We start from the raw sequence: 26,447 nt of genomic DNA on the forward strand, positions 1-26,447 counted from the left end.
GTTTTTCCCTTTTGTTCTAATTCTTCTCTCATAGCATGACTAATGCAGAAATATGTTTAATGTGATTGTACATATATAACCTATATCAGATTTATTTCTGTCTTGGCAAGGGGGAGGGGGAGGGAGGGGAGGGGAGGGGAGGGAGGGAGAAAAAATTTGGAGTTAAAAATCTTATGAAAACAAATGTGGAAAACTATCTTTACATGTAACTGGAAAAAAAATATTATTAAGATTGGGCAGGGCAGCTAGATGGCGCAGTGGATAGAGCACTGGCCCTGGAGTCAGGAGTACCTGAGTTCAAATCCAACCTCAGACACTTAACACTTACTAGCTGTGTGACCCTGGGCAAGTCATTTAACCCCAATTGCCTCACTTAAAAAAAAAAAAGACTGGGGAAAAAAGACTGCTAAGGATTCTAAAAGGTGGAGGTGTATTCCAGATCTTAGGAGCAGCCCACTTAATGCATGAGGGAAAAAAATGAACAAGCCAAGCTCAGAGCACAGCCAATAAGCTGATTTGAATGGAAAATGAAATTCATGTGCAGGGGAGCAATGTGAAACAGTCCAGAAAGACAGGCTCTAGCCAGACTGTGAGAGGCTTTCAAGGTGGCAGGCAGGTTGCTAGAGGCAAAGTTTGTGAGTAAGATAGTGATTCAGTCAGATCCATGCTTTAGGAAGATTACTCTGGCAGTTGTGTGGAAGATGGATTAGAGAGGATAGGAATCTATTAGGAGGCTTCTATAGTGGTCAAGGTAAGGGTTGATGAGGGCTTGATCTAGGGCGGTGGTCAGATAGAGAGAAGCAGATGTATACTCAGTGGCCAAGATTGTCACATAAGGGATGTTGTCAAGGTAGAATGAATGGGGTTCTACATGAGCTCTAATACAAGAACAGCAAAAAGACCAACCCTAGGATGGTAGTGGGAGGCAGGAGAGGGGAGGGGAGGAAAGAATGGTAGGAAAAACAACTCAGAATACAGAAAGACTGTCTCAGGTCTGGAGGGCTTCTCAAGGACTCCTGGGCAGAAGCAAACACTGGAACAATGGGTTGAATTCAGCAGGGAGAGGAAAGGGAGCCTTACCGTGTTGGCCATGGTTTCTGCTGGTTCGCACGAGCTACAAAGAAGAATATAGGAGTTAAAACTCACTTTTCCATCCACTGCCTCCAGCCTCCAGCCTCCAGCCTCCCCCAGAAAAGAGGAAGAGAGAGGGAAAGTCAACAGTTTAGTAACTCAGTAGTGAGCTCAGCAAGATATACATCCAATGGTAGAACTTGGAATGACTGGGCCACCATTGTGCTTCCCCCAGCCCTCTCCAGGGGCCTCTTATATGGTGGTTGAATTGGGGAGGGGGAAATTGGTTCTCAGGAGCTCTCCTCTGATAATTCCTTTCTTTCGGGGGCCCAGTCTCACTTCTATCCATTACTACCTGGGCCATGGGGAATATGGTACACTGTTTCTGGGAGGGGAGGCTCCTCTCTTATCAGGGTGAGAAGCATGGAAATCCCATAATACTGAACATATTAGAAGGAACTTTCAATTTCATCTAGTCTGACCACTTCATTTTAAAGAGATGGAAACAGAGTTATAAAAGGAAGTGACTTGACAACATGATAGATGAGTGTTTAAACATTTTTAAAACTTTTTATTTCTTTTTCTCAAAAAAACTTTTACCCAACATAGGGCAGCTAAGTGGCACAGTAGATAGAACACTAAGCCTGGAGTAAGGGAAGACTGAAGTTCAAATCCAGCTGTATGACCCTAGACAAATCACCTAATTGGTTTGCCTCAGTTTCATCAACTGTTAAAATGGGGATAATCTCAAGGGATTGTGAGGATCAAAAGAGATAATATTTGTAAAGTATTTAGTAGCATGCCTGGCACATAGCAGACTCTTCATAAATCCTTAATTCCTTCCCTTTCCTACACAGTGGAGTGAGCACTTATATAAAGATGAAGGGGTGGGGGGGGGCAGCTAGGTGGCGAAGTGGATAGAGCACCAGCCCTGGAGTCAGGAGGACCTGAGTTCAAATCCAGCCTCAGACACTTAACACTTACTAGCTGTGTGACCCTAGGCAATTCACTTAACCCCAATTAACCTCACCAAAAAAAAAAATTTTTTTTAAAAGATAAAGGGAAAAGAGCTGGAATTAATTAAACTAACCCATTAAATAAGTAAATACAGGATAAACCAGAGATTTTTAATCTGGGGTTCACAGATACCCAAAGAGGTCCATTGACAATTTTCAGGGTAGGTGATGTGTCCATGAATTTGGATGGTAAAAAAATTATACTTTTAATTTTTCATTATCTCTAACTGAAATGGAGTATTCCCTCTAATTATGACTTTTTTTTAATTCCCAGAAGGGTTCCCTGGATTTCATCAAACCACCTAAGGGAATCAGGATACAGAAAGGTTAGGAAAACCTGGTATAGCCTGTGTCCCATCCCTGTAGTTCTCCATCTCTGCAAAGAAGAGAGAAAGGTGAGTTCTCTTATTTCTTCTTTAGGGCCAAGCTTGTTCATTGTCATTCTCCATCATTTAGTGTCAGTGATCTAGCAAGCTGGTAGCAGAATTGGAACTCAGGACCTGCTTTCTTTATTTCTAGCCCCAAAATTCTTTCCACAATTCCATGCTATTTGCAGGCATTCCAGCCATACAACCCATGTTCGATTGCTCAGAAGAATTCAGTCCTGACCCCCCGCTGAACCATGAGTAATTCTATTTCAGCTCTGATGGTACAGGATTGTACAAGAGCTCTCTCTACGTGCTATACCCTCCTGCTGGCCCCCCAACCTCCATCTCCCTCTTTGTCTGGATTACCCCAATCAGGGGGCCTCAGCTCTGCTGAAACCAGAAATCAGAGGGTGCTGGTTACATGGGGGAGGGGGGAGCCCAAGCGCCGAAGCCCCAGGAAACCCTGTTGTTTCCTAGCAACACACAGGAGGAAATGAAAACTCTAGTGTTTCAAGTTCTAAATCTTCAACTCCTCCCCCACAGAGAGGCCCAGAGGTGTATGGGGGCTGAGGGCGGTGGGGGTGGGGGGGGGGGGGGGGGGGAGGTGGGCATAAGTTAGCTCTGGTACATATGGGGAGGGAACAGGAGGGGCAAGGATCAGGACTCAAGAATGAATGAGCCCTTAGACATCATCTGATCCTCCACGGGCTGAGTCCTCCCACCCTACCCAGCACTGAATCGGCTTCTCTTGGCCAGTAGCTGGAAAATTCAGCAATGGACCTGGTCCAAAGTGAGTAAATGAGGCCATCTGGGTAAAAGCCCCTTTCAAGAGGAAAAGACAAGGCTCTCTAATCTAAACGTATAACTCAGAGTTGGGCAGTGAGGACATAGTGGGAAAGTCCAGACCCCCAAGGGAAAGCTGAAAGGCAGGGACTGGCCCACAGGCCCCATTTGGGGCAGAGAATTGCCCCCTCTTCCCTCCATGGATTGGGTAGCAGACTGCTCAAGGCCCCATCAACACAGTCCCATTCCCTCCCATCTCATCTGGGGAGCTCCTTTCCTATTCCTTCTCCTGTTCCCTTCTTCCTCAATAGGAATCTATCTCCCATCATTCTTGGACAAGAGTCACTAACTTGAGACTCTGGACAAATCACTTTTCTTTTCTAGGCCTTGGTTTCCTCACCTGTAGAAAAGGGAAGGGGGTGTCAACAGGCATCACAACTTCAGGAGACTTATGTGAAACCAGGTTTATTGCAAGAGAAATGAACATGCATGGGACCTAAGGGGTTCCTAGTTTTTACAGTTTACACTTGTATAAATAACAGGACAAAGGGAGGAGGGGACACCAGAAAGGGCATGACAGGGGAGGGGGAACAGTGCAACAAAGGTGGGGAAAAAGGCAAGACCACTCCCCACAGGGAGGGAGTAAGGTGATGGCAAAAGGCCTCATTCTTTCCCCTTGGGGAACTACTGGACTATGAAGATAGGAGGACCCCGGATACACAAGCATTAAACCAGTCTGCGGCAAAGCCGGTTGATGCCTGTCTTGCCCTCCCTACAGGACACACAGGGGAGTTGGGCTTGGGGTAAAACAACAAATTATATCAGCTCAGGGAGTCCTTGACACATTCAGGGTCGCTCTGTATGCTCTGGGTCCAGTGTTTCTGGGAAATATAGCAACCCAAAAAAACAAGTTCAGGGAACTCCTTAACAGGGGAAAGGGGCTTTGGTGGACAAGCTGATCTCGAAAGCTCCCATCCCCATCTGAAATGCTCTCATTTGTGCTCCTGGCTATGACCTTTTTCTACCCTAGAGAAGGCCAGGTTGGAACAGAGTGTCCCTGTTCCTAGTACCTTCCACAACAACTACTGATGGGCCCAGGCCTTGAATTTACATTTGCTAGGACCCAAAACTCTGATTTTTGTCTTCTTTTTCCCACTACAGAGTCTCACATTGGGGTTATTCTATTCCCCCCACGTGTAAGAGAAATTTAGGAGGACTGGGGCAACATTTCTAGAATACTGGTGAGCAATCAGCATGACATCTCCAGCCCCCTGCCCCTAGCTGCTATTGTATCTTCTGAAAGACAAAAGATCTGCATTTTACCCTGGTCCCTGCGCCCATCCCAACACTGGCCCTGGATACCCTATAAACTGGAGATGGATGTTTGGTATGGGTGAAGGAATGGGAGGAGAAATGAAGAGGCCTAAGGGGATTTTCTACCAGCAATGGCTGGCCATAACCAAGGGACAGAGGTTGCAGTTTTAGGCAGGGGGAAAGCTAATCTTGGAAGGTGGAGGAGGGGGGTGAGCATCAGCCAAGAACCCTGGCAGGAAAAGAAAGAAAACACCAAAACTTTTCTAGGGCTAGTAGGGAGGAACAATTTTTTTTTCTTTAAAAAGACTTAATAGGGGGCAGCTAGGTGGTGCAGTGGATAAAGTACCAGCCCTGGATTCAGGAGGACCTGAATTCAAATCCAGCCTTGACATTTACTAGCTGTGGACCCTGGGCAACTCACTTAACCCTCATTGCCCAGCAAAAAACCCCCCCAAAAAAACAAAAACAAAAAGAGCTTAATAACCTAAGACCCTGAAAGGACCTCAACACCTACTACCACAATGTCAAGGAAGAGGGCCTTAGAGGTGATCTGGTTCAAGCTTCCTTATTTTACAATGAAACAGACTGATCTAGTGAAGCAATGCCTAGCCCTGCAATTCGGAGAGGACCGTGGGGCAAGTCGCTTAACCCTTCTGAGTTTCAGTTTCCCCACCTGTAAAATAAATAATATATTAAGGATCTATGATTGCCTCAATATAGATGAAACTCTTAAGTAATTTAGTATAGCAGTTCTCAAAATTTTTGGTCTCAGGGTCATTTTATGCTCTTAAAAACTATTGAAGGGGCAGCTAGGTGTCACAGTGGATAGAGCACTGGCCCTGATTCAGGGAGGACCTGAGTTCAAATCCGACCTCTTACACTTGACACTTACTAGCTGTGTGAACCTGGGAAAGTCATTTAATCCTCCATTGCCCCAACCAAAAAAAAAAAGCTATTGGAGGACCCCCACCCCCAATAGTGTTTGCTCATGTGCATACATTTATTGCATTCGGAAAAGTAAAGTCTTAGTATTAAGAGAATGGGTTTTGATCAAGAGTCTCAGTGATTGTCCCAGCAGTTCCCAAACCAGCTTTTCAGAACTGCTGAGTTAGTACAGTGAGTCTCAAAGAGTGGTCGGTGGCTCAGAGACGAGTATGTGACTTGCTGGTATCAGAGGCAGAAAGAAACATTTTCCTGGCTCCAAATCCAGCTGTCCCAATCTGTTGAAATGGGAACAATAATATCTATCAGGAGTACTGCCTCTCCCCCAGTAGGAAATAAGCTCCTTAAGGACAGAAATTATTTTGCTTTAGTATTTCTATCCTTATTAGTGCGTATGGATGGATGGACCTCAGAGAGTGGTTATGAAAATGTGTACAAAGCATTCTGCAAACCTTAAAGTGTTATGGGAGTATCAGTTCTTATTTTAACCCAGGAAGGAACTAAGACCCCAGCTAGGCCAAGTGCTTAAGGATCCTATGACTAGTTTATTCTCCCCTACCCCATCTCCTCTTGTACCTGAAGAACAATTAGAACAGGTCTCTGCACTTAAGAAAAAAAAAATACTTGGGGAACGACTCACTTGAAAAGGCCAGATCAATGCTATTTTTGGCTCAGGGCCTCCAAGTGAACACCAGAGCTCAGGAGGCCTCACTCTGGTTTCTTAGAGAGCAGTGTTGGCCGCTTGTTATCATAGAATGTTAGACTAAATGGGGCCCTCAGTGTAGGCAACCTTTCCCTTTCCTGGGCCTCAGTTTTTATAAACTCTATTAATATCTCTTCAGTTATAGATATCAGGGCAAACAACTGACTTCAGGAAATTAAGTGAGTTATAACCCTCATATATGAAGATTTAGGGGAGAAGACCCCCCTAGTTCTGCTCTGTAGGGCTCATACCCCCCATCAAATAGAATCCTTAATTTACAGAAGATGGGGAGGGATGAGTGGTCAAACAACCCAAGTCAGACTGGACTCTCGTGCCTGGAGTGGGGAAGTCAGTTTATAAATCATTCCTCGATAACCTCCCTCACTCAACCCAAGTCAGTGAATGGTTAGCTCTGGGGGACGCGGTAGCTAAGAACCTGAAAGGACTTTGTGGGGGGAGGAGGGAAATAACTCCAGTAGCATGTTCTACCCCCATATACAATCCCTCTCCTCTATAGTGCATTAAAATCCCAACTAGGCTGCTTGATGGATATGTATCCACTTCAAACCTAAACAAGGGCTTAGGGCACATGGAAAATCCAGCTACACCCAAGCCAAGGAGTTAGTACAGCTCCAACCGCTCCCTAAAGTAAGGAGGGGCCTTTTCTGAGTAGATGCAGAACTCAAACTCATCTCCATCCTACACCATGACTAATTCTGGGTTCCTGGGGAAAGGGAGAAGTCGAAAAGGTTTGGGGCTCCCAGGAAAGGCATGACTTCCAGATCTATACATAAAAACCCCAAATCTCTCCTCTTAACCCTGAGCTCCTAATATTCAGCTGCTGCTGGGTGTCTTCACCCAAAGATGCCCCACGGACATCTCAAGCTCAGTCTGCCCAAAACTGAATATTTACCCCATAACACACGCCTACCCCAAATTTTAGGGCAGCACTGTTGTTCCAGTTGTCCAGGCTCCAAACATCATTTTTGAGTCATTTCTTCCCTCATCCTACTACCTCCTCATATTCTACTAATGCATATTCGAATCCCTCCCCCCATCCCAACTCCCTTTCTATTTCTTGTGGCAACTAAACCTCTCATAGCGTCCAAGATTTAGAATTGGGACTTCAGAGGTAATCAAGTTTAACCCCCTTTTTACACTCTGAGAAAACTAAGGCACAAAAGGGTAGTGAAATGACTTGCCCAGGGTCATATAGTCCAGTCATCTGAGGCAGGATTTGAATTTGGGTTTTCCTGTGTTTAAGTCTAGTGCTCTATCCACCTAGCTACCCATTTCTTTATTCATTGTATTCCCCATTAGAATGTAAGCTCTTTGAAGGACCCCTTTTGCCTTGTCTTTGTACCTCCCAGGGACTTAGCTTGGTGCCTAGTACACAGTAAAAGTTTAATAAATATTTGTTGAGGACTCCACTATACTTTGAATAAACTCCTAACTGGTCTCCATGCCTCCAGGTTCTCCTTCTCCAATACATCCTTTACACAGCCGTCAAAGTCCAATTCCTAAAGGCATAGTTTTGACCAGTCACTCTGTTGCCATGGTCTGGCCCTTAAAGCCATCCATCTTCTGGGTTCTTTCTAGGCTTATTTCATCATCCTATTCTTAATGTCCTCTACACCCCGGCCTCCATGTATTCAGAGGCAAGCCAAGCCACTCTTCTATGAAAAAAACTTTTTCCTTCAAGGTCCAGCTCAGTTTCTTTTCTCCGTGCAGCCTTCCCAGATTCTCCTGAGAACTAAGCCCCTCCCCTCACCCCCTTCTCCTCCAAGTTCTTTAAGTGCTTTCTGGATCTCTCCATTACCATTACTATATTCTACATGAGGGTCTTTAAGGAGATGAAAAAAGAAATTTCCTTTCCTTGCAGAGGTGTTTGAAATACTGCATATTCAGATTTTGTTGGTGTCTTTATTAATTTTTCCTGAACTGCATTCCCCTCTCCCCCTTTTCTAAAATTGATACAAGGGCTGGTTAAATGAATAGAGATATAGTAGGGAAATAATGGTAATATAAGAACAAATTTTATCAATTGTTATTTTAAAGTTTCCTGAGAACAGAGGATTATTTTTCAGTTCTATATTACTATTCCTGATCAGAGTGCCTTGTACCAAGGAGGTGATTAATAGAAGTTTATCAATTGAATTGGCTACCTAGTTGTGAATTGAAGAAAGGGTCTGGGCAAAAAAGGGTGCAAGTCACACCCTAAACTGCAGCCACACCCAGGAAATGCTCTCAGAGCAGTTGCTTTTCTTTCTGTCTCTAGCAGATAGCACAAAGCCTGGAACATAGAAGAGAATAAACATTTGCTGACTTGATTTAGTAGCTGAGATCCCTTGACTTCTCCCAGGACATCCAATTCCTGGGACATCCATTTAATATTATGTGCCTACTTGGTCCAATAAACTATGCTAGGGATTGGAGCTAGAGTGATGCGTGATTTTCTTGGTATAAGGAACCCGAGATGAGGTAACTGCCTTTACAAAGCAGATGGGCGGGCACCTCTCTGCATCTAAGTCTCAGGGAGCCAACTACAGCATTGAGAAGTTAAGCATTTTGCTCAAGGTCACATATACCAGTGTCAGAGGCGGATTTGAACTCAGATCTTCTTGCTCCAAGCCTGTTCTTTATCTGCTGTGCCAGACTGCCCCTAAGTATAGGGGGAATACAAAGGGCAAAATGAAAAACAATCCCTGCCCTAAGGAGTTGTCATTCTACTAATATCTGTCCCATAACGACTGCAACTTGTCCCTGCAGTATGCCTCCCCCTAAGATAACTAGAAAGACTTGGGGCCAGGGGATTTTCCCTTCTGGTCCTGTTTTCCTTCCCCTCCTCCTCCTCCTCCCCGCCCCCCCCCCCCCCCACCACACAGCTGTTTCTCTTTGCCAGGAAACCATAAATATTTCCCATGTGTCTCCCAGCTGCCAAAGAGCCTGAGTACAAATGGAAGAAATCAAATGAATTGTTGGGATGTTTGCAGTTGGAGTGGTGGTGGGGGTAGACAAAGACAGACAGCTGAGCTGTTTTCCCCAGCTGCAGGGGAGATAACAGGGCTCCTAGAAAGGTAAGTACCCAAAGAAGTAGATGGAGTTGGGAAAGATGGTGTTCACTGGAGGAGAGTGAACAAATCGGACTATCAGGACATACTAAGCTAACAGAAAAAGTCCAGGTCCCAGAATCAAACAGCTGAAGGGTGGAGAGAGACTTTTCTAGACTAAACCAAGCCCCAGCCAGTCTTCAGCTTTCATAAATTACTGAGACATAGGTCCAAATTTGGAATTGGACTTGAGGAAGCCAAGGGGGTTTTAGAAGCAAGGGTAGGAGGGAACAGTTGCTTCTAAATGACTGAGGGCCTCTGCAGTCCCAAATTCCCTGCCCCATCCTGCACAGATTATCTGTTCCTTCTTGGCCAAGGGTGCTATGAAAGGTCCAATCGGGGAATTCCCCGACATCCAACTCTGCTTCCCCCCCCCCCAATCCCATCCCCCCTAATCTCGCCTACAGCACGATTAGGACCTTTATTCTTCCTTACATTCCCCCCACCCCGCCCCCGCCCAGAAAACCCCACATTATTCCAAGACAAATGTGGAAAAAGCCAATAAGGCCAGTGGCCAAGATGTGATGGACACTAGGGGAAACATCCCTGGTGCTTCAGAGTTTTAGGAAAGGTTGTGGTCCTGCACTCCTTACCTAATACTGAGTATTAATAGCCCCCCCAAACCCGCACCGTTCCCCTCCTTCCAATCCCCGGTCAGGTGGGCTTAACCAAAGCCTTCTTTCCCTCTCCTTTCCCGTTTACCGTTTACAGATGCTTTCAATTGAGCAAAGTTCATTTAGGCAGGGCAGGTAATCCAGTGCCCTCCCATTGCAGATAACTCTGTGACCCTGGGCAAGTCCCCCTGATCTCCTTTGCATCTAACTTTCAGCTGTAAAATGGAGGATAAAATACTTATGCTACTGGCCTCACTGGAATGATCAGAACGCTCTTGATTAAACACACTTCTCAAAGCGCTATGTAAAAGTGAGTTACTACAGATGGGTACACTGAGGGGTAAATGACTTGCTCAGGTCACAAAGCCAATAATTGGCAGGGAGCGGGGACCCCGAGTTTCCCAACTCCTATTCGGAATCTATTACACTCTGCATTAGAGAATACGTCCTTCAATGCCAATCTCCAAAGCCCCAGAGCCCCTCTTCATCCCAACCCCACCCCCATCGTAGCCAGTTTCGTCTGCAGCAGAGGATTGCGCCAATGCGCGGGTAGCGAGTTGGCGGGGCCACACCCAGGGGTCCGGCCCCTGTCCAGCTCCAGTTACAGCGGCCTCTGCCCGGCCCTCCGGCCTCCTATCTGCTCCGACAACCCCCCTCCCCCAGCACACCCCAGTCTCAGGCCCGGACACACAAAGCTCCCAGAAAGCCGAAAAATACGCTACCAATTCGGGATGGAACGTTCTGTGCCCCGACCCCGCCGGGTGGGTGTGGGCTCTTCGGGTCTGGCCTGTGTGTCTCCCCTGCCAGCTGTGGCTGGACTCCCTCTGATCGCCCCTTTCTCCTCACTCCTTTCTGTTTCCCCAGCCCAAATTCCCCACCCAGACGGCAGGACTGGCAACCCCCTACTCACCGAGGACTGCCGGTCCTGCGGGGCAAAGAGAGCTCTCCGGGCGGCTGAGCTGCAAGAGTAGGGTGAGACCCTGCTAGGCGCGAGCCTGCACTTCACAGTGCACAGCACAGCGGGGGGAAGAGAGGCCACCCCGGGACTGCGGCTCAGCTGTCCTTCTTTGGACTCACCTCCGCCTCCTCCCGACCCCCCCCCTCCTTCCAGCAGCGGCCACGTGCTCCAGGATCGACAATCCAGCCAGGACCCTCAGGCCTCCCCCCCCCCAACCCCCCACTGCCTGAGTTCTAGCGCCTCTGTACAAGCACAAGGCAGGGACTGGAGACTAGAGGCTGGAACTAACTTTTGTAAAAGCTCTCCAGAGTTTCCGTTATTTGCGCTTTTCTCCTCTGGTAACTGCACCATAAAACATGAGGACATATAGGTAGTTGTTCTCTAGAGTCATGGAGGCTGTCCCATAAAAAGTCCCAAATTCAAGGATTACCTGATTATGGCAAGGTTCCCCAAATTCTCCTCTTCGGACGTGATGCTGTTAATTGCAAGGAACTCTGGAACACCACAATGCTTTCCAGCCAACTTCATTAACCTAACCAAACACTGAAAAAACTAGGTGGATGGGGAAAAAATATTGCCTAGTTTAAGGTATAAAGTTTGACCAGGAAGTCTTTGAGTTAGTCCATTAATAGGGTTTTAAGACTGAAGATACATTAAATATTATTTATTCCGAACTTTTCATTTTAAGAATCAAGGCATACATTTAAAAGCACCCACTATGTGACAGACACTGTGCAAAACTGAAAATATAAAGAAAAGAAAAAAACAAAAAACAAACAGTTCCTTGTCCTCAAGGAATTCACTGTCTAACACAGGAGACCATATGCAAACAACTGTGTACAAATAGGATTTAGATAGGATAGACTGGAGATAATTAGAAAGGGAAGATACTAACATTATGAGGGAGCAGGAAAGGTTTCTTGCAGAAAGCAGAATTTTAGTTGGGACTTGAAGAAAGCTGAGGAAACTAGAAAAGACCAGGAGGAAGAGAATTCTAGGAAGGAGTTGGGAGATGAGTGTCTTGTGGAAGAAATTAGCAAAAAGGCCAGTGTCACTGGATCATAGAGTATGTAAAGGGGAGTAAGGTGTGAGAAGACTGGAAAAGTAGGAAGGGGTCAGATCACGAAAGGCTTTCAAAAGCCAAACAGGTGATTTTACATTTGATCCTGGAGGTAACAGAGCTCCTAGAGTTTATTGAATAGGAGATGACATGGTCAGACCTGAGCATTAGGAAGAGCAATTGGATTGCTGAATGGAGGATGAGCTGGGGTGGGGAGAGACTTGAGTCATGAAGACCACCCAGAAAGCTTATGCAAGAATCTAGGAATGAGGTAATGAGGGCCTGCACTAAGGAGGGGACAATGTGAAAAGAGGAAAGGGATAATTTGTGAGAGATATTCCAAAGCTTGACTTAAAAGGACTTGTCAATGGACTGGAACTTTTCAATTTTACCTTCCTAAAAAGCCTTTCAGGATCTTCCTCTCCAAAATAGCCAGAGATCCGAGGACTCTCCATCATGTCCCTTCTCTGTCACATCTCCATTCTTCTTTTGCTCTTTGCTTGCTCCAACCTCTTGAATCCAGACACCCAGAATCTCTTCATGCACTCTGTGTACTTACATACTGATGGTGGGAATGGACAGTGATAATCTGTCATGGGGGAAATTGGTGGTGGGAGGTCCTTAGGTATTCCTCTTTAAAGAATTATAACTCTTACACACAATCCAATTAGAATAAAATGGTCTTTTATTTGGGCGTTGGAAAAAGTGACAAAGAGGGAAGTCAAAGATTTCAACTGGAGGGGAGGAGATGGCTTAGAGACATCTCAATCCTGAAATGGAAGAAAGGCCGAGGAGACGTGGGGTCAGCACCTGACAATGGAAAGTTCCTTTTGGGGGTTGGGTGGAGAAATATTCAAATCAGTGGGATTTTTCTTTTGGAATGATAGGACTGACCTCTGGAGTTATCTCTGTCTCATAGCTAAAGTAGTAGCCACACCTGACTTTCCTGCTATAGAATTTAATTTTCCCTAACTTCTTAGGTGTGTCCCTCCTGATATCTAGTTGGCCAGTTTCAACTTTAATAGTCCCTTAATTCCTCAATGTGTCCTAACTCCCATGTCATAACCTATTTCTCCACCTTCCAATTAGGAATCATAACATTTTAGAGCTGGAAGAGACTTTTCTTAGATCTCTCTTGCTTTGATCCGAAAACCTAGTCTAGGATCTTCCAACTACCAGTCTCCGACAAATTTTTTCCATTCTTCAATAGTTTTTTTTCCCCTTGGGAGAGCAATGTGCCCAGGGTCACACAGCTAGTAAGTGTCAAGTGTCTGAGGGCAGATTTGAACTCAGGTCCTCCTGAATCCAGGCCTGATGCTTTATCCACTGTGCCACCTAGCTGACCTTGCTATAAACTTTTTTTTTTAATTGACATGTTCTCTCTTCCTTCATATTGTTGTTCCTATTCCCAGTTCCTTCATTGCCAGCTCCTTCATTCTGCCTGATGTTCCTTACTCACTCTCTGAACATAAACAATTGGTTGAGAGGGTGGCATTTGACAATAGCATTTGAATTTCTGGAGCATGGCTTAAATGATCAGAATGGTGATCTCTTGGCTAAAGATGGAACACACTTAACAAGGACTGGTAAAAGTCTATTTGCATGGAGTCTTGGGAATCGAAATCAAAAGAGCAGAATTCATAAAAAGGGATCCCTTTTAGTTTCCAGCTAGTTTTGCTAATCATGAACCCCAAAGATAGGAGCATGGGGAAGTTCCAGCAAATTGCTAAAATGATTGTCACAGAAGATCCAAAGATTATTTTTTGATCACCAAAGTTGAAGATGTTATGGTCCAGGCCATCCCTGGGGTACATCAAAGAACCTCCTCCTGGAGAAACTAAACCAAAGTACAGACACACCTAAAGAGATAAGTGGAACTGGATAGAGACCAAGCTAGCTCCGGAACCACCACCCTTCAATCCAGTCTCCCCCACCCCTGGGGAGATAAAATTAGGCGTGGCTGCTGCCTTTGTGTCATGAGGAGGAGAGAGATGGCTTGAGAGATCTGCAGCCACACCTCACCCAACTCCCCCCTCCCCCACCTCAATAAGGGAACTTTCCACAATTAGATGATCACCCCCATCAGTTCTCTATAAAAGTATCTGCCTGTCTCCTGCTCGTGGAGATAGGTATCTCAGAGCCATGCCTCTGTGCCATGCCTTTCTCCCCATGAGAAGTCCAAGGATTTCTCTCCTGGTTTCCCTTTCCCAGCCCCTAAATAAGCTTATCTTATTCTATTGGACTTGTGTGCAAAAGGGTATAATTCTTTAAAGAGGAATTCCTAAGGACTCCTACCCCTATCCCACATCCCCTACCCACTTGCTTTCCCCATAACAAATATAAGCTCCTTGAGAACAGGAAATTTTGGGTTTATTTGTCTTTGTATTCCCATTATCTGTCGTTGTCTTTGCCTCTATTAGTTGCTGAATATGGGCAGCTAGGTGGTACAATGGATAGAGCACTGGATTTAGAATCAGGAAGACATCTTCATGAGTTTAAATCTGGCCTCAGACACTGTGTGACCTTAGGTGGGTCACTTAACCCTGTTTGCCTCAGTTTTCTCATCTATAAAATGAGCTGGAGAAGGAAATGGCAAAATCCCTTCAGTATCTCTGCCAAGAAAACCCCAAATGAGGTCACAAAGACTTGGACATGACTAGAACTGAACACAGTACAAAAATATAATACAAAGTCATTGAATAAATATTAGCTTAACTGAATTAAGAAAACTGCCTGAATATATCGGTAGAGTAAGATATTATTTGTTTGCTTTATTTTGTTTTTTCGAGGCAATGAGGGCTAAGTGACTTGCCCAGGGTCACACAGCTAGTATCAAGTGTCTGAGGCTGAATTTGAAGTCAGGTCCTCCTGAATCCAGGGCCAGTGCTTTATCCACTGTGCCACCTAGCTGCCCCAGAGTAAGATATTATTGCGAGTAGTTGCAATGTAGGAAATATTACAGTAGAGGTGAATAGAAATTAATGAGAGACAAAAATGCAAGAAAGGAGTCAGCTGTAAAATTCTTGTTTTCAAAGAGGATAAAAGGTCTGATAGACACCAAAATATTCCTCACAGCACTTTTTGGAATTGCTAAGCATGGGAGATAAAATAAATATCCATTAACCAGGAAATTGCTTCATTAACAGAGCCACAAGAATGCAATGTACTATTGTTGTGCCACAAACAATGATGAATAACAAGAAGGAATGGGAAGACAAAAGAATTTATGAAGACTCAAGTCAGCAGAACTAAGAAAACAGCATAAGGACTATAATGTAAATAGAATGAACAACAATCACAGAAATTAAAACTGATTGCAGTGTCATTGTTTCTTTTTTCCTTTTTTTTTTGCCCTGGGGCAATGAGGGTAAAGTGACTTGCCCAGGGTCACACAGCTAGTAAGGTGTCAAGTGTCTGAGGCCACATTTGAACTCAAGTCCTCCTGAATCCAGGGCTGGTGCTTTATCCACTGCACCACCTAGCTGCCCCTGGGTCAGGGTTCTAAGCCAAGTGACGCCATCTCCAGAAAGTCCCTGTTTTTAAAAAAAAATGCATATGTTAGTTGGGTAGAAGAAACTATTTCTCTCCTATTAACACACAAACTCATTTTAGCTAAACTTTTTAATGAGCCCTTTGGGAAGGGAAGTAAGGGGAAGGGAGGTGGAATGGGAAAAGGGACTGACTGAGGAGAGAAGGACCAGGCTCAGTAGTGACTCTGTATCTGTTAGGCATTTTGGTGTGTATTTGTTTCCCCCTAGAGGATTTAGACTTCTGCTGCATCTGTTGATTTTTCAAAATCTTTAGCCCAAGTGTGTTGTAGCAGAAAACAGTGCAGGACTGAGTGAGAACACATTGCCTCTATCGTGATTTTGCAATTTGCTATTGGTGTGACTGGCCCTCAAACATTTCACCTGAGTCTCAGTTTCCTTATCTGTAAAACTAGAGCTAATCATAGTTGGACTATCTACCCTATAGGATTGTTATAAGGAAAGTGCTCTGTAAGTATGAATTAATATTATTGCTTCAAGATACTGCTCCCTCCTAAATCAGGAGGGTAAAGAGAAGTGAAAAGGGGCTGCCGGATGGAGCAGTGGATAGAGGAAGACCTGAGTTCAAATCAGGATTCAGACACTTAGTAGCTGTGTGACCCTGGGCAAGTCAGTTAACCCTGTTTGCCTCAGTTTCCTCATCAGTAAAATGAGCTGGAGAAGGAAATGGCAAACCCCTCCAGTACCTTTGCTAAGAAAACCCCAAATGGGGTCACAAAGCCAGACACAACCGAAACAACTGAACAAGGAAAAGAGATATGAAGGAAATCAGGTAAAATGAGGGGTTGAACCCCCATTCAGAAAACAGCATTACAACAAGGTGAGAAATGAATTTCATTCCAGTAGAATATTAGAGGCTAGTTTGTTGTTTTTGTAAATCCAGCACCTAACCCAGTGCTTTGACCATTGCAGGTATTGATAACAGGATCATAGGTATGTAGTGGTAGTCTGGTGGACCTGGACCCAGTTAGGGATACTCTGACCTTGAGGGGGACACTGACCATGGAGAAATATAGTTGATCAGCTTGCTGAGGTTATTTAGAGATTACTCTTTCCTTGGAAAAGCAAAGTAGTTAATTAACCAGATAGTGGTTAGTCAAACAGATAACAAAGCAGACATGTCATGGACACCCAGAAAGCTGAGCATCTTGAAATGTATAGCATGAGCTTAGTTGGGAGCCAGTTGTGTTTGCTATGTGATCAGGACCAGGCAGTGACAATAATCTCAAGTTTAGAAATGTGGAATTTTTATCATTCATATATCCCATTCCCCAAATCCCATCATCATTTACCAAATTGCTGTAACTCTTCAGTTCTTAGTCTTTCCCCGCCCCCTTCTCTCCTGTATAAAACTATTACCCTCTCCTTTATTCAGGGGAGTTGGAGTTTAGACTTCTTCCAGTCATACCTCTGTGTGCCAAATAATAAACTTTTACTTAATTTTTAAATTGGATCATTTGTGTGAGTAATTCTTTGAAAGAGGAATATTTCAGACCCAGTTTTTCAGTGACAAGTATTTTTAACTTGGAGCTAAGAACACTATGCTGTTTGTAACTTGTACCTAGTGTTTGAATTAAATTTTGATTTCTATGCCTTGTTCCCTTAATTATCTAGTAAACCTATGTTGTTGGGAATCTTTTTTTAACCCTTTCATTTCCACTGGATTCAAAGGGAACAGAAAGTCTTTTCCTCCCATAGAAAGGCACTGAGGGGGCAGCTAGGTGGTGCAGTGGATAGAGCACCAGCCCCGGTGTCAGGAGGACCTGAGTTCAAATCCAGTCTCAGACACTTGACACTTACTAGCTGTGTGACCCTGGGCAAGTCACTTAACCCCAAATGTCCCCCCCAAAAAAAGAAAAAGAAAGGCATTGAGTTATATAAATAATGACACCTGTAAAATTGGGGATAGTGATCCTGGCATTATTTACCACTAGAGGATGGTTGTGAGGAAAGAATTTTGCTGAACTATTAAAATTCTGTATAAAAATGAACTCTTACTACTTTTAGCATTACTTAGCATTATGAGGTGATTAAGAAAAATACACAGTAGCAATTTGATTATGTAATATTCTCTCCATGAGATATTTTGTCTTTGTGGCCTTGGTAATTACTTGGATTTGTTACACAAAAACATTACTGAGTTCCAGATACAGTTCTTGACATCACAAAACTAGGCACTTACCTTATGATGAAGCCAACAGATCTACAGAGAATGTAGTCATGGGCATGAGTAAGCACAGGGCTTACCTTGTCACTCCCCTGCTCAACAAGATTCAGTGCCTCCCTCTTTCCTTTCCATATATATTCCAAGCCCTCCACAGGCTGGTTCCAATCTCTAATTCCAGACTGATTTCACATGGCTCACCTTTGTATACTTTTCCTTCTAACTAAACTCGCCTCCTTGCTGTTCCCCATACATAACACCTCTCACCTTTGTGCAAATTTTCCCAAAGGCCTGTAGTTCTTTCAGAATCTTTGTCTCTCTTAAAGGCTCAGCTTAAATGCCTACCTCTTTCAGGAAATAGGCTTTTCCCGTTTCCTTCCTTTTGTTAATGTACCTCCCTTCCCAAATTACCTTACATTTACTTGGCATGTATTTTTATTTAGTTAATTCTGTGCATGATTCCTCTCAGTAGAATGTAAACTCCCTTAGGGCAGAGACCATTCTGTTTTTATTTGCACCCTCATACAGTGCCTTGCACCTATTTATTAGGTGTTTAGTAAGTGCTTATTAAATTGAATTGAATTAAATTGAAGGAAAGAATTAAAGACACTCAAAAACCATCTAGTTTAAGTAGAACAGAAACAGAGGACTATGTGTTGAAACCATGAATCTCTATTATGCATAGCTTGCTTTTTTAAAATTATAAAATAAATTCAGCATGTTGCTTTCAAAGATGTCCTTGTCTGTTTTTCCTTCTGATTTTCCTTCTGTTCTCTTCTGTACATGTTTTTAAATGCTTCAATGTCCCTTTTTTTTTTCCTTTTTCTTTTATTGGGACAACACTATCACTGGCAGCTAAGTGATACAGGGAATAGAGCATCAGGCCTGGAGTCAGGAAGACCTGAATTCAAATCCAGCCTCAGACACTTACTAGCTGTGTGAACCTGGACAAGTCACTTAACCCTCTTTGCCTCATTTTCCTCATCAGTAAATGAGCTGGAGAAGGAAATGACAAACCACTCTGGTATCTTTGTCGAGAAAACCCCAAGATTTGGACAAAACTGAATAACCACTCAACAATAATCACTAGCTACTCTTTCCCACAAAATCCTCACTACCTGCCAATAAAAATAATAATAAAATCATTGTCACCTGTAAGCAAAGCAAATCTCTCTCAGGAGATGGGTAACTTGTTTCATCATAGGTTCTTTGACATTGTTCTTAAGTCTTTCAGAATTAATTTTCTTTACAATGTTGCTGTAACTACATAAATTATTTTTCTGGTTTTCATCACTTCTCTATGCATCAGTTCCCACAAGTCTTTCCAGGTTTTTCTGAAACTGTCCCATAAGTAACTTCTTATTGTGAAATAATATTCTGTTACATTCACATACCATAACTTGTTTAGCTTTTCTTCAATTACTGGGCCTCCCCTTTTGTTTCCAATTTGTTGTTACAACAACAACAACACAAAGGAGGTACAAACACTTTTGTAAATGGGTCCTTTTCTGCTTTCTTTTTTTAAAAATAATTTTTTAATATTCTGCTTTCTTTTATCTCTTTAAGATCTATGAATAAAGAGTATGAATATAAAGAAAGATTTTTTTGGTGTTGTTTAGCATTTTATTTTTTCCCCAATTACATGTAAAAACAGTTTTAACATTTGGGTTTTTTTTTGGTTGTTTGTTTTTTAAATTTTTTTTTTAGTGAGGCAATTGGGGTTAAGTGACTTGCCCAGGGTCACACAGCTAGTAAGTGTTAAGTGTCTGAGGCCGGATTTGAACTCAGGTACTCCTGAATCCAGGGTCAGTGCTCTATCCACTGTGCCACCCAGCTGCCCCCTTAACATTTGTTTTTAAAACTTTGAGTTCCAAATTCTCTCCCTTCATTCCTCCCCAACCCCCTCATTAAGAAAGCAAACAATTCAATATGTTATACATGTGTAGTCATGCGAAAACATATTTCCATATTAGTCATGTTGTGAAAGAAAACATAGACCTCCCCCTCAAAAGAAAAAAAAACCTCAAGAAAAATAAAGTTTTTAAAAAGTATGTGTCAATCTGTATTCAGACACCATCTGTTCTTTCTCTGGGGATGGATAGCATTTTTCATTATAAATCCTTCTGAGTTGTCCTGGATCATTATATTGCTGAGAAGAGATGTCATTCACAGCTGATCATCTTCAAATATCAATGTTACTTTGTACACTGTACATTTCACAAAGATTTTTTTAAGGATTTAGAAGACGTTGTAAGGATTAGGGAAGAGGCAAGCATATAGGGAGAAATTAAAGATTAGAGAGATATAGGAAATTATTTGGGGGACAATATGCCGGAGAATATAGGGTAGAATCAAAAGTAAAAATGGAGGAATCAGACTTGGTGAGAAAAGCCACATCTTTAATAGAGAAAAGATTAAAGGAGAGAATAGGGAATGATGTCAAGTAGTTTTGAAAAATAGGAAAAAAAGAGGCTCATCACCCAAATGGTCTCTATTCTTTCAATAAAGTGCAAGGGAGGCACTGTGGTATGGTAGAAATAGGACTAAGTCTGGAGTGTGAGGAACCAGGTATTCAAATCCTACCCCTTATGCTTAATGCCTGTGTGACCTTAGGCAAATCACATGACCTGTTTCCTTACCTGTAAAATTAGAGTGTTGGACCAGACAGTCTCTAACGTGCCTTCCAGCCTGTGTCTGTGATTCTGTGGGAGCCTCTGCTCAGTGAGCAACATGGTATGGCAGTGTTGTAGGAGGCTTGAAGAGAGGAAGAGAAGGTTTCGAGTAGCCTGAGAAAGATGTAAATTAGGGAACAGTTTGCTTTCAAAGCCCTGCATAGCCTGACCCCTTCCAACCTTTCCAGTCTTCTTGCACTTTATTCCCCTCTATGGTCCAGTGACACTGACCTCCTTGCTATTCCTTGGACAAGATACTGTTGTTTGTGACAACGGACCCTAAAATCTGAAATACTTTTAGAAAGAAATTAAATAGGTCATTTGGTACAGGAGAGGAAACTGGAAAGGAGGTGTGACTCCCTCTTGTCCAGGCTCTGGAAGGTTTATATTATATAGGATTTAGACAACTTAGATTGAGATAGATATGAATAAACATTCAATAAAATTTGGATGAAGCCAAAACACAAGGGGACCCAAAATATGAGCTTGGGTGAACCCATTATAAGTTCTGGGTGTGGTAACCCAAAACAAGAATGCTTTGGGTGGATCCAAAATCTGGAGGAACCCAAAATACCTTGTAGCCATCTCCAGCATTCCTAGAGAATTACTGGGGTCAAGGACATTCTGGATGTGAACAACCTTTAATCGCCTAAGGTTGGATTTAAACAGCATAATAATTTTTCTCCTGAACAATGTAATAAATCATTTCCCCCACAACTCTGCCTCCAAACTCTGTGCATTTTCACTGGTTGTCCCCTATGACTGGGACTATCTTGCTCTTCATTTCTATCTCCTCATTTTCCTGAATTTCTTCAAATCCCAACTAAAGCCCTACCTTCTGAAAAAAATTTACCAGTTCTCCTTAACTTTTTAAGGTGCCTTCGCTCAAATGTTCTTGAATTTTTCTGTCTATATTTTGTTTGTACACAGTTACATTAGAATGTGAGATCCCTGAGAAAAGGGACTGGTTTTGAGTTTTGTTTTGTTTTGGCTTTTCTTCATATCCCTAGCACTTAGCACAGTGCCAAGCATATAGTTGGCACTTAATAAATATTTGTTGACTTGAATAGAAAGATAACCTTGCTTCAGTGAGGGCTCAGTTGAGATTGGATAATAAATGTGTAGGTGAAAATAGTTCACTTGCTTACATGACTTATTTCAATATGGCTCAACAGCATGATGAGTAAAAGTTGAGATATGGGAGGAGGGAGAGTGGAGTTTGTTTGACAGGACATGAACAGGACCAGTGGGCAAGGAATTTGAGAGTAGAGTACAGTGTAATGTTGAACTGGTTAGCTAAAGGGTCAAGATTGGGAAGGGAGGGAAGTGAAGCCAGAGCAGTGGCTATGGCCTGAGAATGCATTGTGGGCCTGCTGGTTTTCCTTTGGTTTCAAAGAGGACCATTGACATCAGAGGTGGTCTTGACTTTCCTGTGAATTGAACTTAGGTGAGGCAGAGTTGCACAAAGCTATCAGCCTCACTCTCTCTTCCTGAGTCATTGAAGTCCAGTGGCAGGACAAAAGTCTAGACAATTGATGATGGCCTGGGGATGCAGTGAATGACTTTGGTGTCATCAATATCTGACCAAGCTCTAAGCACTCCACAATGCCTGCTTCAGTCACCTTCTTGGCCATTCCAACAGATTGTTCTCACCTGCCTATTCTGCCAGGGAAAGTCTTTTACATGCTTGGGGTAGACATCCTTCTAACTCGCTAAAAGTGAAGTCTGTCAGTTACCTGTCTGCCAAGAAAGTGCGGGTACTGTGCATGCTCCAGCTTCTTGGAGCCACAGGTGAGAACTGGGTGAATTAGGTGGACAGCAATTGTGGATGAGAAGCCCTGAAAAGGGCTAGGCAAGTCACTGAGGTCTAGAAGGATTGGAGGTCACAGTAAGGATGAAAAATAGGGTTAGAAGGAATGAAGGAGAGATGGAATGACAGAAGGTTACTGTTGGGTGGAGGAATTTAAGAATGTTTCTTCATGGACATGTGCTTTTAAAATTATTGGGGCTGGGGGCAGCTAGGTGGTGCGGTGGATAAAGCACTGGCCCTGGATTCAGGAGTACCTGAGTTCAAATCTGGCCTCAGACACTTGACACTTACTAGCTGTGTGACCCTAGGCAAGTCACTTAACCCCCATTGCCCCACACAAAAAAAAATTATTGGGGCTAAACTGTATTTTTAAAAATTATTATTTGCTACTTATCAATCAATGGCTACTTATATAATGACTATTGCACCCATTTTGTCAGTAAGCATTTATTATTAATATTAAATATCAGTAAAGTATTGAGTGAGTGGCAGTTAACACAAGCAGAATAGCCCAGTGCCATGTTGTCTCTCAGAGATCACATGACCTACCTAGCAATCCACACTGTCCTAAGTGGAGAGCACTCACCAAACAACAGCAAATTCTGAGCCAAGAGTGTGAGACAAGATGGTGACCACCTCATGGTGGAGGCTGTTATTCTCTTTTTATAGAGGTGGGTCACTATACACTGATCAAAGCTAATTGGCTAGCATCATTCAATTCCATTGGTTGACAGGCCCTAAGGGTTGGCATGAACTCTGCCATGACCTTATGGCCTAATGAGAGAAACCCAGTGAGGGGCAAAGGCAAGTCTATATAGGTGAGGTAGAATCCACTGAGCTAGACAAAAGAGTAAGTATCTCCATTCCCTTTGTTCCCTTGCTCTTACCCCAAAAGAGATTAGAACTTCCAACTTCCTCAAGAACTGAGCTTTCTGAAAGGGGAGGGGGGAGAAGGATCTCTGGGTCCCTCAGAAACTCATTATTAATAATTATTTTCTCACAGACAGAATAATTGTTAGTAATCTCGAAATCTAGGGCATTTGCTTTCCTTATATGTGGCTGAGATGGAGCAAAGCAGTAGGTTAAAGCAGTTGAGAAAATTAAAAAAGGATGAGGTTAGAGTGTTTGAGGGAACTTACATACATATGTTAAAGTTCTTTATAATATAAATGTAAAATAATATTTATAATAAATATAGGTATAAATACAATAATTATAGTACAACATATATGGCGTTTTAAGGTTTACAGAGCACTTTACATCTGTTTTCTCATCTGAACCTCATAACAAGGTGCTATTATTATCCTCATTTTACAGATGAGGAAACTGAATTGGAGAAAAGTCAAATGACTTACCCAGGGTTACACAGCTAGTAAGCTGAGGCAGGATTTAAACACAGGTCTTCCTCACTCCAAGGCAAACACTAAGCCCTCAGGTTAAGGGTGAGAGTAGAAAGGAAAACTGTGAAACCAGGTACTGAACTCCTTGAGAAAGGAGGGAAAATGATCTAGTCAGGGGAAGAGATATGGGGACAGTTGATAATGGTTGACAGGATCCAGATAGAGCGATATTTTTGGAAAGAGTGTACTTTAAAGGAGAAGAAGTTACTGGACTATAGTAGCAGAAGAAGGGTCTTCAATTATCAATGTGGAGCAACCAGAAGGCATGAGAAAAGAAAGGAAGGCCAGGGGAGCTAGATCTCTCTGAGTGCTAGAAGACAGAGGGGATCATTCCTTTTTCTATCTTCAGGATCTCATTCTTGTGAGCTTTCCCATCCTTCCTGGCCTATTTCTCCTGCAGAATTTTAGGGGCCTGGGATCCTTCTTATGCATACTTCACTTGAACTCTTTGAAAATTATTCTTCCCCACACCAGGGTGATCTATGTATGGCTGCCCTCTCTCTCTAGCAAACTCTAAGATGGAGAGGTAATTCCCCTCCCTCTCCACCAAAATTTCCATCATTTCTGCTTCACTGAGGTGCCCTTCTTCTTTGACTAGACTAGACTAGAAACTGGTCCAGAAGCATAGGCCTACCCACTAGGTCCTCTACTTTTTGAAAATGAAAGCAAGGCAAAAAAAAGAAAAGAAAAGAAAAGAAAAGAAAGAAAAGAAAAGAAAAGAAAAGGGGGTCAGCTAGGTGGCACAGTGGATAAAGCACTGGCCCTGTATTCAGGAGGACCTGAGTTCAAATTCGACTTCAGACACTTAACACTTACTAGCTGTGTGAGCCTGGGCAAGTCACTTAACCCTCATTGCTCTGCAAAAAATAAAAATAAAATTAAAAAAATTAAAAAAGATAGAAAATGAAAGCAAGGTAAAAATGTATGAGTGGTAGAGAGAACATGCCAGCAGATGTCCTCAGCAAGCAATAGGCTGAAAGTCATTGCTTTGACACCTTCCTCTGCTGCCTATCAGCTGTGTGACAATGGTGAACTACCGATTTGAGCCTTGGCATTTTCATCCATAAAACTAAGAAAATAATTTTACCATATGCTCTCAAGGATTTTAGTGAGGAAAGTGCTTTGTAAAGTGCAGGGTGCTCCAGAAATAGAAACTCTTTTTAGATTAGAGAGGCTAGGAAGCATTTAAAGACAGAAAGGAGTCAGTAACAACTAACAGGGAATGCATGCTCTACCACTCCAAGCCCCAGGATGTGTGGCTCTTATCAATTAAAGCTTGTCTGGGAGAACAGTTGAGAGATTAAACTGGATTTTGCTGTCTCCTTATGGCCTGAGATATTTCCTAGCTGATAGTTAGGGAGCAGATACCCAATGAGGAAGCAAAGAGAAAGGGACCAAAGATAAGCTTTGTCTACTCCAATACTTTGCCAAGACCTGAAACTATCTCCTACCCCCATTTCAGAGCAATGAATCTTCTTTCTGCTGTGAGCTTCTACTGGCCTTGAAGCAGAGCTGAGGGACTGGGTTACATCCAGGCTATTCAACCCATCCCCACAGGGACCACTGTAGATCATCTCTCCTTCCATTGTATCAACAGGAGGCTTCAAGTTTCCCTAAGTTGCGCCCTCCCAGGGCACAATGGGGCATTCTTTGGGGCCCTGCTTATCTGGAGCACATGGATACTTCTTAGTAGTCTCTGTCCCTGGGGGGATGGTCAGCTAGAGGCTTAGGCCTGACTGCTGACCTGCCAAGCTTCAAGACAGCTGGATACACTCCCAGGACTACTGGACTTGTAGCCAGTACCTTCCAACTCTAATGAACATTCAGAACTACACTGCCCTGGCATGACCTCTACCTACCATGCCCAGTCTAGTAATCTGCCACTTAAAATAAGAGAACTTTGAACTATTGGATGTGAGGACGTAGAATGTGAGAGCCGGAAAAGACATCTGGTCCACTCTTTTACTTCTCCTACTCCCTTCACCCCCATCCCATCTCAAGCCCCTTCCTTTTGCAAATGGAAAAACTGATGCTTACAAAGCTTCCATAAACTTCCCAAGGTGACATAGTCCTAGAATTTAGCAGAGCTGGGACCCCTAGGACATGTGAAGAAGTAGTGTTGTGGAGACAGTTCCCCACCACATGGGAGCCCAGCTCCCTCCAAGACAAAAGGTAACCTAGGGTAGAAAGCTCATGGAAGCACACATCAAAACACTAACATTCCAAATTCCATTGGGAATTTTGAGGCAGATGAATTCTCTAAATTCTCCATTAAAGAAGGTTCCATCCCAGTCTACCACCTATTAAACTGGCTCTCCAGTCCCATTCAGCCATTCTTATTGCTTTAGAAGCAAATGATGCTCCAGATTGCCTCCTTCCCAAATCTCACACCTATTCTAAACATTCTTATTCATAAGTTCTCCAGACTCAGTCCAACCTGGTGACTTGCCCATTCCTTTGGAACAAGGCTCCTTTGGAATTCCTGATCTAGTATCCATAAACTTTTACATCCTTAATATTTTTAATCAATATTTCTTCTACCTTCTTCCTTTAATAGAAACCTGCCTCTTTCTTGAAGATAACACATCCCTTGCAAGCCTCTGCATGACTGAACACAATTTTTGTCTCTCGTTCTCAGGGTTTGGAGAAAGGGTGGGCAATATTCTGGATCATCTCTTCTCATTTTATACTTTCTCACTTGGCAATCTCATTCATTTCCAAAGCTTCAAGTGCTATTTCAATGTAGGTGATTCTAAAATATAGGGCAGGTAGGTGACACAATAGATAGAGCACTGGCTCTGGAGTCAGGAAGATTCATTTTCACAAGTTCAAATCTAGCCTCAGACACTTACTATTTGTTTTTTTTTTAATAGAATTTTATTTTCCAAAATATATGTAAAAACAAATTTTAACA

The 26,447-nt window shown here is 43.1% G+C and overlaps 2 protein-coding genes across 2 annotated transcripts in view; one reads left to right on the forward strand and one right to left on the reverse strand.

Annotated features, from left to right (window-relative positions):
- Positions 1-11,014, reverse strand: part of ANXA6 (annexin A6) — a 64,224-nt gene extending 53,210 nt beyond the window's left edge. The window contains 2 exon segments of the mRNA XM_043983933.1: positions 1,081-1,114; positions 10,832-11,014. Coding sequence (XP_043839868.1) covers positions 1,081-1,092 — 12 coding nt within the window. The 5' untranslated portion in view covers positions 1,093-1,114; positions 10,832-11,014.
- The window catches only part of LOC122738812 (platelet-derived growth factor receptor-like protein), a 42,362-nt gene continuing 26,180 nt past the window's right edge, over positions 10,266-26,447 (forward strand). The window contains exon 1 of the mRNA XM_043980722.1: positions 10,266-10,888. Coding sequence (XP_043836657.1) covers positions 10,266-10,888 — 623 coding nt within the window. The remainder of the gene's footprint in view (positions 10,889-26,447) is intronic.

Source organism: Dromiciops gliroides, chromosome 2, assembly GCF_019393635.1.
Source record: "Dromiciops gliroides isolate mDroGli1 chromosome 2, mDroGli1.pri, whole genome shotgun sequence".
NCBI classification, from domain to species: domain Eukaryota; kingdom Metazoa; phylum Chordata; class Mammalia; order Microbiotheria; family Microbiotheriidae; genus Dromiciops; species Dromiciops gliroides.